This window comes from Quercus lobata, chromosome 5, assembly GCF_001633185.2.
Source record: "Quercus lobata isolate SW786 chromosome 5, ValleyOak3.0 Primary Assembly, whole genome shotgun sequence".
In the NCBI taxonomy this organism is placed as follows: domain Eukaryota; kingdom Viridiplantae; phylum Streptophyta; class Magnoliopsida; order Fagales; family Fagaceae; genus Quercus; species Quercus lobata.
In genome coordinates, this window is record NC_044908.1 from 17,198,733 (window position 1) to 17,211,262 (window position 12,530).

At 38.4% G+C, this 12,530-nt stretch overlaps 1 protein-coding gene across 1 annotated transcript; it reads left to right on the forward strand.

Annotated features, from left to right (window-relative positions):
* The first annotated feature begins 231 nt into the window (after positions 1 to 231).
* Positions 232 to 3,620, forward strand: LOC115990084. Its single transcript, XM_031113948.1, has 6 exons — positions 232 to 399; positions 565 to 621; positions 1,111 to 1,212; positions 1,624 to 1,668; positions 1,752 to 1,898; positions 3,519 to 3,620. Exons 1-6 carry the CDS (start codon positions 232 to 234, stop codon positions 3,618 to 3,620), a joined length of 621 nt encoding a protein of 206 aa, XP_030969808.1.
* Positions 3,621 to 12,530: the final 8,910 nt, after the last annotated feature.

Consider the following 12,530-nt stretch of genomic DNA (forward strand, 5'->3'; position numbering starts at 1 on the left):
ATATATATATATATATATATAAAGAAAAAAGAAAAAAGAAAAAAAAAAGCAAAGCTGAAGAGAAGTACTACTACTAAGGATTAAAACTCAACAATGCAACGTCCTTGGTCCTAAGCATAACTCATAAGATTTCTTTGCTTTAGCTTTTCATTACAATTACTGAAGATTAAAACCAGTAATCTGAATTTGGTTAAACAGACGAAACCCAGCTCAATTCCTCGTGGTGTGAAAATGAATTCCTCTCAAGCAGAGTTGTTTCAAGATTGGCGTAAAAGTGGACAATGCCCAAAAGGAACAATCCCCATAAGACGAGGACAACAAGATGAACACCCTCGCGGTCGTGGTGTCAAATGGATACCACAGCTTAATCAAAGCATCGATGATGTCCCTCATCATGAGGTATATATATTCATTAATTTTATCAAATGAAATTATATTTTTACATATATAATAATGTCACATTGTATTTTTTTTAATGTTTTAATTTATTACACTCGAATGTAATCAATTTCATTTATAAATTGAAATTTTTTTCTGACATATATGAATAATATTTTGAATTAGCATGCCACTGTTGATATTGAGGATGGTATATTCTATGGAGGACGTGCAAGATTAAACGTATGGAACCCTGTTGTTTATAAGGGACAAAATGGGTTTCTGCCCTTTTCGGGCAAATTAATTAGTTTTTTGCCCTTCTTCCCAAATTAAATAGAGAAATATCTCTCTTTTGAAAATCGAGTTTTTCAAAATCGATTTAAACCCTATAGTGACGTTTTCAAAGACCTATAGTGACGTTTATAAAGACCCATAGTGGCTTTTTGTAACTTGATATCCATGAAATTGAGTTATAAACAATTTTATTGCCTATAACTCGATTTTATGGATATCAAAAATTGTTTATAACTCGATTTCATGGATATCAAGTTACAAAAAGTCACTATAGGTTCTTAAAATGTCACTATAGGTCCTTAAAAACGTCAATATAGGGTTCCAGAATTTTTTTTTTTTAACTCGATTTTGAGAAACTCAATTTTTAAAAGAGATTCATTTCCCTATTTAGTTTAGGAATAAGGACAAAAGACTAATTAATTTGCCCAAAAATGGCAGAAGCTCATTTTGTCCGTTTATAAGGGTGACTTCAGTATTTCTCAAATATGGGTTGCAACAGGTCCCGATGATAAATTAAACACTGTTGAATCTGGATGGAGGGTAAGTTTCTAAAGATAAAGTTCTCTTTACAATTATTAAATATTAATAAATTAAAATATATTAAATAAGAGGCATAATGAGTAACTGTTCTAATATATAGCACCTAAGAGTTTAACTATTATTTAAAAGAGGTTAGATATAGCATGTGAAATTAAAAAAAATGGGGACGATTCCTTCATGGTTACAAGAGAAGGTTGTAGGCTCAAATGACAAGTGAGTTTGTTTCAGTATTGGCCCACTAAGGAAATTTTAAAACCAAAAAATTATATTTTGAGAGAATTAAAACCAAAAACTTTGATACGATTAGTAACTTGTGTTCTTCAAATGTACCCAAGATAATTGATATAATTTTGAATATAAAAATTTAAGGTATATGAGTAAATTGATAAACATGTCATCTCATGGTTGCAGGTTAATTCACCTGACAGAAAAACAAGGTTTTTCATATGTTGGACTGTAAGTTAACTTGCTTATTCCCTTCCAAAATATTTCGTGCTAAGTGTTTCTTTAACTAAATTATTCCTATCCTTATAATTAAGAGCGATGGTTACAAAAGAAGGGGTTGCTACAATCTTCAATGTCCTGGTTTCGTGCAAGTAAGCCACAAATTTCCCCTTGGTTCTCCCATACAACCTGTTTCTAGATACGCCGCTCAGCAATTCGACATAGGGATAACCATATACAAGGTAAGAGACATATTTATTTCCTTATAAGTAATTACAAAATTATTCTAATCCAATAAAATATTGCTAAGACAATAGTTTAAAAAATAACTAGTCGCTAACCCGTGCGATGCACAGAAAACCTATTGACTATGAAAAAAAAAATCCAACAATGAAAGAAGAATTTAAATTATCATTAATACAATGTTGTTGACAGTGCCAAATAGCCTTAAAAATAAACTTATAGATCATAAAAATATAATTATAAATTAATATAGTATTGATAACACACCTGAACTTTAATATGTTTAATATAGAACTCTTGATCTAACTTCAAAATAAATTCTACAAAATAGGAATATTTTTTGAAAAAAAATAAAGTTAAGAAAATAGAAAAACTATTAAATTCATGAAAGCAATCTTAGAAGAAAGTGAACAAATAACAATGCTATTTCCATTCAATGACATATTGAGAGTATATAGGAGCAATAATGAAACAACTCAAACTTGTGAGCTACTATGAGTTTTTAAAAAAATAAAAAAATAAAAAAAACCCTTGTGTAGTAGCCTCAATTGATGGCTATTACATACTGGATCTATTTCAACTTAATTTCAATTCAAGTGTTTATCTATAATTTTAAAATTTTCATCAATCTTTGGATTGAAATTTTGCATAACTTGGTTAATTATAGTCACTCTATTTCCACCCTTAGACACCACAGTAAACACACAACTATGATTAAGTTGTCACAAAAGGTTTTATTTTTTTATTTTTTTATTTTTTATATTTTTTTATATTCTTTTTCAATTCACCAATCTATGAAGTTTTTGGGGTTAAGGTGAAAATTCTAGAGAAATCAACAAATAGTCAAAGGCTTCGATTATATTATACAGTCACACTATTTCCACCAAAGTTTTAAATTCCGTTTTACAGGTTGTTCAGAATTAGCTACTGGAATGGAATATTTTGGTATCGGTGTGTGTTGGTGCACTATTTCAGGATAACGCACCAGGTTACGCACCAAGTATATATTTAAATATATATATATATATATAATAAAATTACTATTTTTTATTATTATTAAGCTAAAGTTTTTAAATTGATTTCTTCAAAAAAAAAAAAGTTTAAAAAATGATTATATATAAAATTCTAATGAAGGAACGTTCAAAATTAAATATGCTATTATTGTGAATAAGCAAGCATAAAAGGGTATTTGTAAAACATGCAACTTTCCTGGAAACTTTTCAAAAATTCATCATTCCCAAGCACGTGACTCACCGCCCCATATATCCTCAGTCACTACCCTTCTTCCTTTCTTATTTTTACTTTTTCATTATCACAGAACCTTTTCAAACTCTCTCCTCATCTTTTCTCACCTTCCTTTATTTTGGAGTCTTTAGCCAGAACTCTAACCTTCTCACCAAATCACAATAGTGTTGAGTACCTCATAACAATCAGACCTACTCATTCCCCATGATCAACTTAGATCAAGTACACGGAATCAAGCAAATCAGCAAATAAGGCTAGCTTTTTATTTTGGCCCGAAAAGTGTATTTCAGCCAAAATGCTGAAATTTTAGTTTCTTTTTCCCCCTCTTAGAAGATGTGGATGGTTTTGGTTTGTATTGGGCTTGTGGTATAAAGGAAGATGGGAATGAAAGGAAGCAGAAAGGTCAATCAGGACAGATGAGTGGTGGGGGAACGGTAGAGAGCTATATTGGGTTTGGCTATGAATCTGCGTTTTAGAGGAAGGAGAAAGCTATATTGGGTTTGGCTGTGGATCTGCATTTTGGAGGAAGAGAAGGCAGAGAGCATCATGAAAGGGAAAGGCAGAGCATAGGGTTACATCGTGTTTTAGAAAAGTTTTATTACGTTTTTTTTTTTTTTTAAATTGTGCTGACGTGGAAAATTGTGGAAGCTTCAAAAGCTTCGGTTTTATATATATATATATATATATATATATATAGACTAGTTTATAATCTATGCAGTGCATGAAAATGCTTAACATAATATAATTGTTATCTCTCTTTGATTTTTGGTCTAAATATGAAATTTGAAAATTATGGTTGTTATTAATAGAAATTTATTATTATTAAATTTTTATATGGAACTATATAAATATATATGTATGAGTTGGGTTCAAGTTACACTTAGTGTAACTCTAAATAATGTCACACCACTTAATAACTTGTTATTAAATTCACATTTTGAAAATCTCACCGCTGAATTACATGTTTTATATGTTTTTAATATATATGCCAATTTTTATGCTAATCAGATGCTATTTACTATTCTATACAAAGATAATGTAATCCAACGGTTGATTTCTCAAAATTTGTATCTAATTAAAAAATAATGAGTGGTGTAACATTGCTTAGAGTTACACCTGGTGTAACTTGAACCCAACTCTATATATATATATATATATATATATATATATATTATAGGGACTGAGTTTGAGCACTTCTATTGTTAGATGTGTGGACTCAAGCCCAACTAGCCCAATACAATAAATTTATAGAGAATGGGTTTAAGAATTAGGCCTTAGTGAGGGTTACAGCAACTAGACATAGTTATGAGTAGGTTGAATAACAAGGACGTAGGCTAGAGTATAAAATTCTGTCCTCGGGCCTTTCTTCCGAGGAAATTATTGTTCTTATTCTTTCTTTAGTGCTTGGTTACAAAGGTTTCTCAGATCATGCAAATTGCTGTTGTATTCTCCTTCTCCCTCCTGATCCCGCTTTTTTGGAGGATTTCTCGCATTATATATCCCCTTACAATCGATCTTGGTCTTCCATCTGTTGATCATGCAAGTCACTACTCGAGTGCTTGTCCCATCAGCCAACTTTCCAAACCTTCTGTGAGTTGCAGCAACCAAGACCGCACTGTTTAGGGGTCATTTCCTCATTAATGCGGCCAGGACGTTAGTTGTGGGTATTTAATGCGGAGGTGATAGTTTCTCCTTGAACTGTTCCTACACCATGCTCCCACGGCTGCCCTACGGTACTTATCCTTTTTCTTGGGACGCTCTGGGAGGTTGTCGTCGATGGCGTGTCGTTCTTCCCTTCTAGGATCTGGGTTGGCCGAGAACAGGATTGTCCTCGGCGATGTTTCTAGGCCATTTGGGCTTTCTTAATTCATCCTCAGCCATTTCTTCCTCCTCAGCGTGGGCCTTGGGCTTAGTATAAAGTGGGTCGGGGTTGTCAAATTCTTTGACCCCATAATAACCCCTCAAAATCCTACTGTCCGGCTCCTCGGACAGAGAGGAGGATTTTGGTGTTCTCGAGCCTTTATCATGGCTTGCCAAGTCTTGTCCTCCATCAGTGCTAGAGCCTTTTCGCTTGTCCAAGGCACGCTCCTGGTGCTTCGGTATACGAGGCGCGCCCTCATTAAATTTTGGCGGCTCTGTGCTCCCCACGTTCAACGGTGTGATGGTAATCTAACGATGGAGATTTCTCTAACTTTATGGGTGAGAAAACTAGCACGGTTATTTTTAATTGGAGATATAAATACCCATTTGAACCGATTTCTCTCTTTACTTTTGCACTCAAGAGTTCTTGCACACATATCCTAAGTTCAGTCAAATCTCCAGCCAAACTCATGTCTCTTTTCAGCATAAAAAGCCTGTCTGAGGAGTTTTTCCTCATTTCTGTAAGTTTTCATTTCTCTCTAACTCCTCTCTTTCTTTCGTCCTTCCTTGAGTCTTTTAGTCGTTTCGAGGGATGGGTAAGTTAAAAAGGTTGGTTGAGTCCGAAGAGGCGATGGAAAAATTCATCGCCGATTATAGGATACCTCGTAATGTAGGTTTGAGATATTGTGAAGAAGGGGCACGGCATTTTAGGAGGCAAGAGGGTGAAGTAGCGATCCCCATAATCGCCTTTATAGAAGGTGGTGTGAGAATCCCTATGGGGCTGGTGATGAGGGACTACCTTAGGCATTTCCGATTAGCTCCCACCCAGTGCGCCACCAACGTGTTTAGGATCCTGGGTTGTGTGGACGCCTTAAATGAGAAAATGGGGTTGAGGTTAACCCATCACGATGTAAACTGGTGCTATAACCTTTAACACCTAAGGGGTAAATCCTATTATATGAAGACGAGGGCCAATAAGGTTCGGCTTATTTAGTGCCTCCTCGAGTCCACCAAGGGGTTAAATAAGGACTTTCTCATCGTGTCTGGGGAATGGCATGACGGCCTTCCTTGTTCGACAAAGGAGGGGGAACCAGGTGGGGTATTCAGAGTGGGAGAGGGTTAATTTTTTGTGTTGTCATAGTTTGCATTGTTCAGTCGCTAATATGAATAGGCTTTCTTTTTTGGCAGATCCGCACACCTTTGAACGACACTTTCACTTAGTCAACCGGGAAGATTTGGAAGCCATCTTTAAGGTGGAGGTCTTTGTGAACAAAGCTGACAACCAAGTCAGGGCCGCTCACAAGATTCTCAGGTACGATCCCATCCAGAAATCTATTGCGGCTCCAAAGTACGTGATCAGAGCTAAAGATCCTTGACTTCATAGAATCACAGTAGCGGAACATGGGTTCTTGCTTCCTGAAGGATCTCCTATCCCCGAAGGCGTCCCGTTGGTAGGCCCTTCTTCATCCAATCAAGCAGTGGAGGCCGAGGGTGATGTGGGTCCATCCAAGGATGAATTTGGTGTATTTAACCAAGTTAGTCTATCCAAGGATCCCACTGGTGACTTGGGTGACCCCAATTTGACCGAAGCGGATCTCCTACCAGTGAAGACTTCTTCTCAGGCCGAAATGGGTTTTAAGAGGAAACCTCCAACCAGTTTGCTCGACCTAATTGAGGGCCAACCGGGGAAGTCACAATCCAAACTTCCTCCTCCTCCACCCCAGCCTCAGCCTACTCAAACCAGGTCATCTTCCACCCAGTCGCAGCCATCATCTCCTCGGTCTAGACTTCCTCCTCCTTCCTAGTCGACTTTGCCTCCTCGACCCAAGCCCCCCGATCCAAAAAGGAAGAGGGCTTCCAAGGGCAAGGAGCCCATGGATGGGGGGAAATCTCGCTCCTCTCGGGAAGAAGACGAAGCCATACAAGCTTCAAAACAGTTAAAAATCGAGCACCAGGGCCAAGAAAAAGAGGTCACCCCCCAGTCTGAGCCCCAGGCCTAGCTTCTTGCCCCAATGCTCTACGGGGAGCCTTTGATGGACAACGCCTCCCTTTGGGGCTTCCGAGGGGGTGAAGGCACCTATGTGGCCAATGCATTGGAGAGGCCCCTGCTACTTCCCGCCGATATGGCCGAGTTGGGGAATTTGAGGAGGCAGGAGGTCTTTCTCAGCATTAAGAGGTATTTGGGCATGGTAAGATTTCTAACACTTATGACTCCGTTGATTTTCGTTCCTTAGTTTCCAACTTACCGTGTGCTTGTTTCAATTGACAGGCTGTCCAAGCCACTTATAGGCTAGAAGAGGCAACTAACGAGCAAAGCAGGACCTTGGAGCTCGAGCATGACAAGCGCTTGGATGCTACTCGGACCCTTAAAAACTCTGAGGCCGATCTCTTAAAAGCAAGGAAGGAGTTGAAGGAGATGACAAGGGCCCGAGATAGCGTTGAGTCAAGCCTTGCTAGCGCTCAAAGGCAAGTCGAAAGCCAGACGAAGCGCCTACTCGATACTGAGGATCAGCTGAAGATTGCCAAGGAGCAAATCATTGATCTGAAGAAGAAACTGGCCGAGGCAAAGGGGGCCAAGAACGTCGTGGAGTGGGCCCGGGATGAAGCCTTGAGGGCTAAGGCAGAGGCGAAATTCGCCAGGACGGAGGCTGAGAGCTCTAAAGAGAAAACCGAGGAGGAGGTTTATGACTTGGGAGTGGCTGAGACTCAGGCCACTCTCAAGGCTCAAATACCTGGAGTATGCAAGCTCTACTATTCCCAGGTTTGGAATGAAGCCCTTCAACAAGCTGGGGTTGAGGCTTCATCTGACCTGTCGAAGGTGGAGAATGTATACTGCCCTACGGCCATCCGAGAAACTGCCCCTGCTAGCTCCGAGGCTGAGGTTGCTCCTGGGGAGGCTAAGACTGCTCGGCCTGAAGCTGCTCTGGCCCTAATCGTTCCTAATGAGCTAGCCGAGGAGGGTGAGCTTCCTGGGGCGACAGAAACACATGTGTTAGGTTCTAAAGACTTAGGATTTATGTATTTAGAACTCTAATTTGTATTGTTGGCAAACCATGATCAAAACAGTGTGTTTAGAAGTGTTTAAGTCTAGCTCAAAGTTGTGCATTTATGTAAAGTTGGAATCGAGTTAAAGCAGGAAAGCATTATGCCTTTCAGACTGGCTCGATCGATCGAAAGACAAGATCGATCGATCGAAGCTCAAGCAGAATGATTTTCTGTAGATTTTTCCAACTCAGCCCTAAGTGTTTTAAAACATTTTTAGGGTTTCTTATTTTTCCTAAGTATAAAAGGAAAACCCTAGCTATGTTTTAGGGTTGCTCATAATTGCGGTTTGTGTAAATCTCTTGTGAGATCTAAAGGAGTTTTCCTTTACACAAACTTAGATTTTTCAAGGAGAAGATTTATCTACACCTTGATGATCAATTCAATTGCTGCCATTGAAACTTAAAGAAAACACAAGCGAGTGTGCTTGTATCTGGTGGTGAATCCAAGAAAGAAGGAGTTCGTGGATTCAGAGCTTGCACATGGTCGTGTCAGTAAGTTCTACTGGTTGGTAGCAATAAGAAGTCGAGCGTGGGGGCTTATAAGTCTTATTGTATGAACTTCGATTCTTTCAAGATAGTGGATTCAACCTTGAGGATAGCTAGGTCAAATCCTCCCCAAGTTTTTACCGATTTGGTTTCCTGGGTGATCATATCTTGTGTTATTTATTTTCCACTGCTTTGCATGATTTGATCTTTGTTATTATGATAACCTAAACTTGTTTAATCGGACCAAGTAACAACTTGGCTAATTACCTAGGTTAAATCAATTGTTTAAGGGGTCTAAAAACTATCAACATGAAAACCTGAACCCTGAAGCGCCCCAAAAGACTACAGAGTCTACAATTGATGCTCAGGCCACTCATGCTGAGGAGCCAACTCTCTCCGTTCAGCCCCTCCAGACCGTTCCCCCGAGTGAGGGCTCCAAGGGTCCTGAGGTCGTTTCTACTCAGCTTTCCAAGGAAGGGGTTAAGATAAAGCTGAAGAAGTAGGCCATCTCGGCTAGCTTTTGTTTTAGTTTTTCTTTTCTTTTTTTTTTTTTTCTTTTTTTATTTTTTTTTTATTTTTATGAAATGTATGGTAATTCCCCTTTTTTATGAAATGTATGGAATGTATGAAAATCATTGTAATCAGACTTTTAGATTAAATGTATGAAATTCCCCCTTTTTTTTTTACATTATGTGTTTATTGTTATTAGTGTGAGTCTTGTGTCTCATGAGTTGGTTATCCTAATGGGTAAAAATGGTTATGTACATATCACATTTGAAATTAGACCTTTAAATTCTAACTCACCGGCATTAAAGGGACACCTTAGTTTGCATTTGCTCATATTTTTAGGGGGCGGGGACCAAGTAAGTGATTCGAGGTACCGAGTTTATACTTAGGCTATATTCGCAACTTGCATGAATGCTTGATCTTGCTAATTTCTTCAAAGGTTGTGGTCCGAGGATCCGCCCAACATTTAGGTTCCACCTGCCACCTAAGCTCTTGCTGAAAGTAATTAGTTTCCCCATAGGTTTGAGTCCGAAGATTACGCAAGACCTTGGTTCTGTATAGTACTTACATTTTTCTTGGAGTAACTAGTTTCCCCATAGGTTTGAGTCTGAGGACCATGCAGGACCTTGGTTCTGTCTAGTACTTAGATTTTTCTTGGAGCAACTAGTTTCCCCATAGGTTTGAGTCCGAGGACTATGCAAAACCTTGGTTCCGTCTAGTACTTAAATTTTTCTTGAAGTAACTAGTTTCCCCATAGGTTTGAGTCCGAAGACTACGCAAGACCTTGGTTCTGTATAGTACTTAGATTTTTCTTGAAGTAACTAGTTTCCCCATAGGTTTGAGTCTGAGGACCATGCAGGACCTTGGTTCTGTCTAGTACTTAGATTTTTCTTGGAGCAACTAGTTTCCCCATAGGTTTGAGTCCGAGGACTATGCAAAACCTTGGTTCCGTCTAGTACTTAAATTTTTCTTGAAGTAACTAGTTTCCCCATAGGTTTGAGTCCGAGGACCACACAAGACCTTGGTTCTGTCTAGTACTTAGATTTTTCTTGGAGTAACTAGTTTCCCCATAGGTTTGAGTCCGAGGACCATGCAAGACCTTGGTTCTGTCTAGTACTTAGATTTTTCTTGGAGTAACTAGTTTCCCCATAAGTTTGAGTCCGGGAACCTTGTAAAACCTTGGTTCTGTCTAGTACTTAGATTTTTCTTGAAGTAACTAGTTTCCCCATAGGTTTGAGTCCGAGGACCATGCAAGACCTTGGTTCTGTCTAGTACTTAGATTTTTCTTGGAGTAATTAGTTTCCCCATAGGTTTGAGTTCGAAGACCATGCAACAGCTTGGTTCTGCCTAATACTTAGATTTTTCTTGGAGTAACTAGTTTTCCCATAGGTTTAAGTCCAAGGACCATGCAGAACCTTGGTTCTGTCTAGTACTTAGATGGTTCCCAAGATACAAGACATATAATCATAATGGACTTAAAATTTGAATTAGAGAAATGCTTTTGTTAATAATAATACCTTCTCAGGTTATTTACATTCTATGGACGAGGTACAACCTTTTCATCTAAGTCCTCTAAGTAGTATGCACCTATCCCTGCTATTGAAGTAATTCGGTACAGTCCTTCCTAATTGGGTCCTAGCTTTCCTTTGCAGCACCCAAAACTTTCCTCAATACTAAGTCCCCTGGTGCTAGTGGTCTCAGCTTCACATTGGCATCATATCCTTACTAAGCTTCTGGTGGTAGTAGGCTGACTGGATCACTGCCTTTTCTCTTCATTCATCGATCAGATCCAGGCTCTTCCCTAGTAATTCATCATTACTGCTTGGGGTGAAGGAGCTCATCCTCAGCGTTGGGAAGTTTGCCTCTAGAGGGATAATAGCCTCAGCCCATAGGTCATGGCAAAAGGTGTCTCCCCTGTTGACCGTCGTGGTGTAGTTCGGTAAGTCCATAAGACGTGTGGCAACTCTTCTGCCCACCTTCCCTTGGCGTCATCCAATCTCTTCTTAAGCCCATTGACTATGACCTTGTTGATGGCCTCAGCCTGTCCATTTCCTTGAGGATAAGCTAGAGTTGAGTACTTGTTAGTGATCCCCAGTTCACAACAATATCTTTTGAAGGCTTTGCTGTCAAATTGGAGTCCATTATCTGAAATAAGGGTACGTGGGACCCCGAATCGTGTAACAATGTTTCTCCAAATGAATTTCTTAACATCCACATCTCTGATGTTAGCCAATGGCTCGGCTTTGACCCATTTGGTGAAGTAATCTGTGCCGACCAACAGATATCTCTTATTTCCTGCTACCTTGGGGAAAGGGCCTACAATATCCAGGCCCCACTGGGCGAACGGCCACAGACTGGACAAAGGGTTGAGGACCCCTCCTGGCTGATGAATATTTAGGGCAAACCTTTGGCACTGGTCACTTTTCTTAACATATTCTAGGGCTTCCTTCTGCATCCCCAACCACTAATATCCCTGGGTAATGGCTCGATGCGACAGGGACCTTCCTCCTATGTGACTCCCACAGATCCCTTCGTGCAGCTCCTCAAGCAATAATTCTAATGCTTCAAGGTGAATACACAGTAAATATGGCCCAGAGTAGGAGCGCTTGTACAATTTGTAGTCCTCGGACAACTAGAAGCGTGGAGGGTTTCTTCGTATTTTTTCAGCCTCTGACTTCTCCTTGGGCAGGATATCATCTTTGAGAAAACAGTGAATGATTTTTTAAATGGTAAATAGAAAATAATTTTATGCAGAATGCTAGAAATAATTTATGCAAAAAACATTGAACAATTTTTATTTTTATGAGAAAACAGTGAATAATTTTACTCAATGCAAAAAACAGATTTTATTAATGCAGAAAAATAGATTCGATTATTATGAAATTCACACATGAAAAAGCATTCAGATTTGGCGTTTAGATTTAGAAAAAACGATTTCACTAAGTGTTTTATGAGAAAACAGTGAACGATTTTTTAAATAGTGAATAGAAAATAATTTACGCAAAAAAGAGAGTGAACAATTTTTTAAATAATGTTGAACAAAAAATAATTTTTTGCAAAATGCTAGAAATAGTTTATGTAGAAAACAGTGAAAAATTTTTGTAAGAAAACAGTGAACAGTTTTACTTAATGTAGAAATTAAATTCATATTTTGAAATTAAAATCTCTATATTTTGCAATGCTTCTATTTAAATAAATAAAAATGTAAAAGAGCAACTTATTTTTATGTTTATGTTTATTTGTCGATAATCCCAAAAAAAAAAAAATTACAAGGTACTCGGGCTTAGTGAGCTCGAGTACCTTAGAAAAAAAAAAAAACAATTTATTATATAATGGTACTCAAGCCTACTATACACGAGTATTGTGTTGCATGGTACTCGAGTTTACCATGCTCGAGTACCACATAATTTTTTTTAATTGCCCAATTTCCACCTCAGTAGTGCCACAATGGCAAAACTTCTAGGAACTCGAGTTTAAGAAACTCGAGTA

What these genes read in the sequence shown, in the direction of transcription:
- LOC115990084 (XM_031113948.1), top strand. Translation starts at nt 232, where the DNA reads ATGAATTCCTCTCAAGCAGAGTTGTTTCAAGATTGGCGTAAAAGTGGA. An exon ending in CTGTTGAATCTGGATGGAGG is followed by an intron (nt 1,213 to 1,623) that starts GTAAGTTTCTAA and finishes TCATGGTTGCAG; the next exon opens with GTTAATTCACCTGACAGAAA. An exon ending in TAGGGATAACCATATACAAG is followed by an intron (nt 1,899 to 3,518) that starts GTAAGAGACATA and finishes TGTGGTATAAAG; the next exon opens with GAAGATGGGAATGAAAGGAA.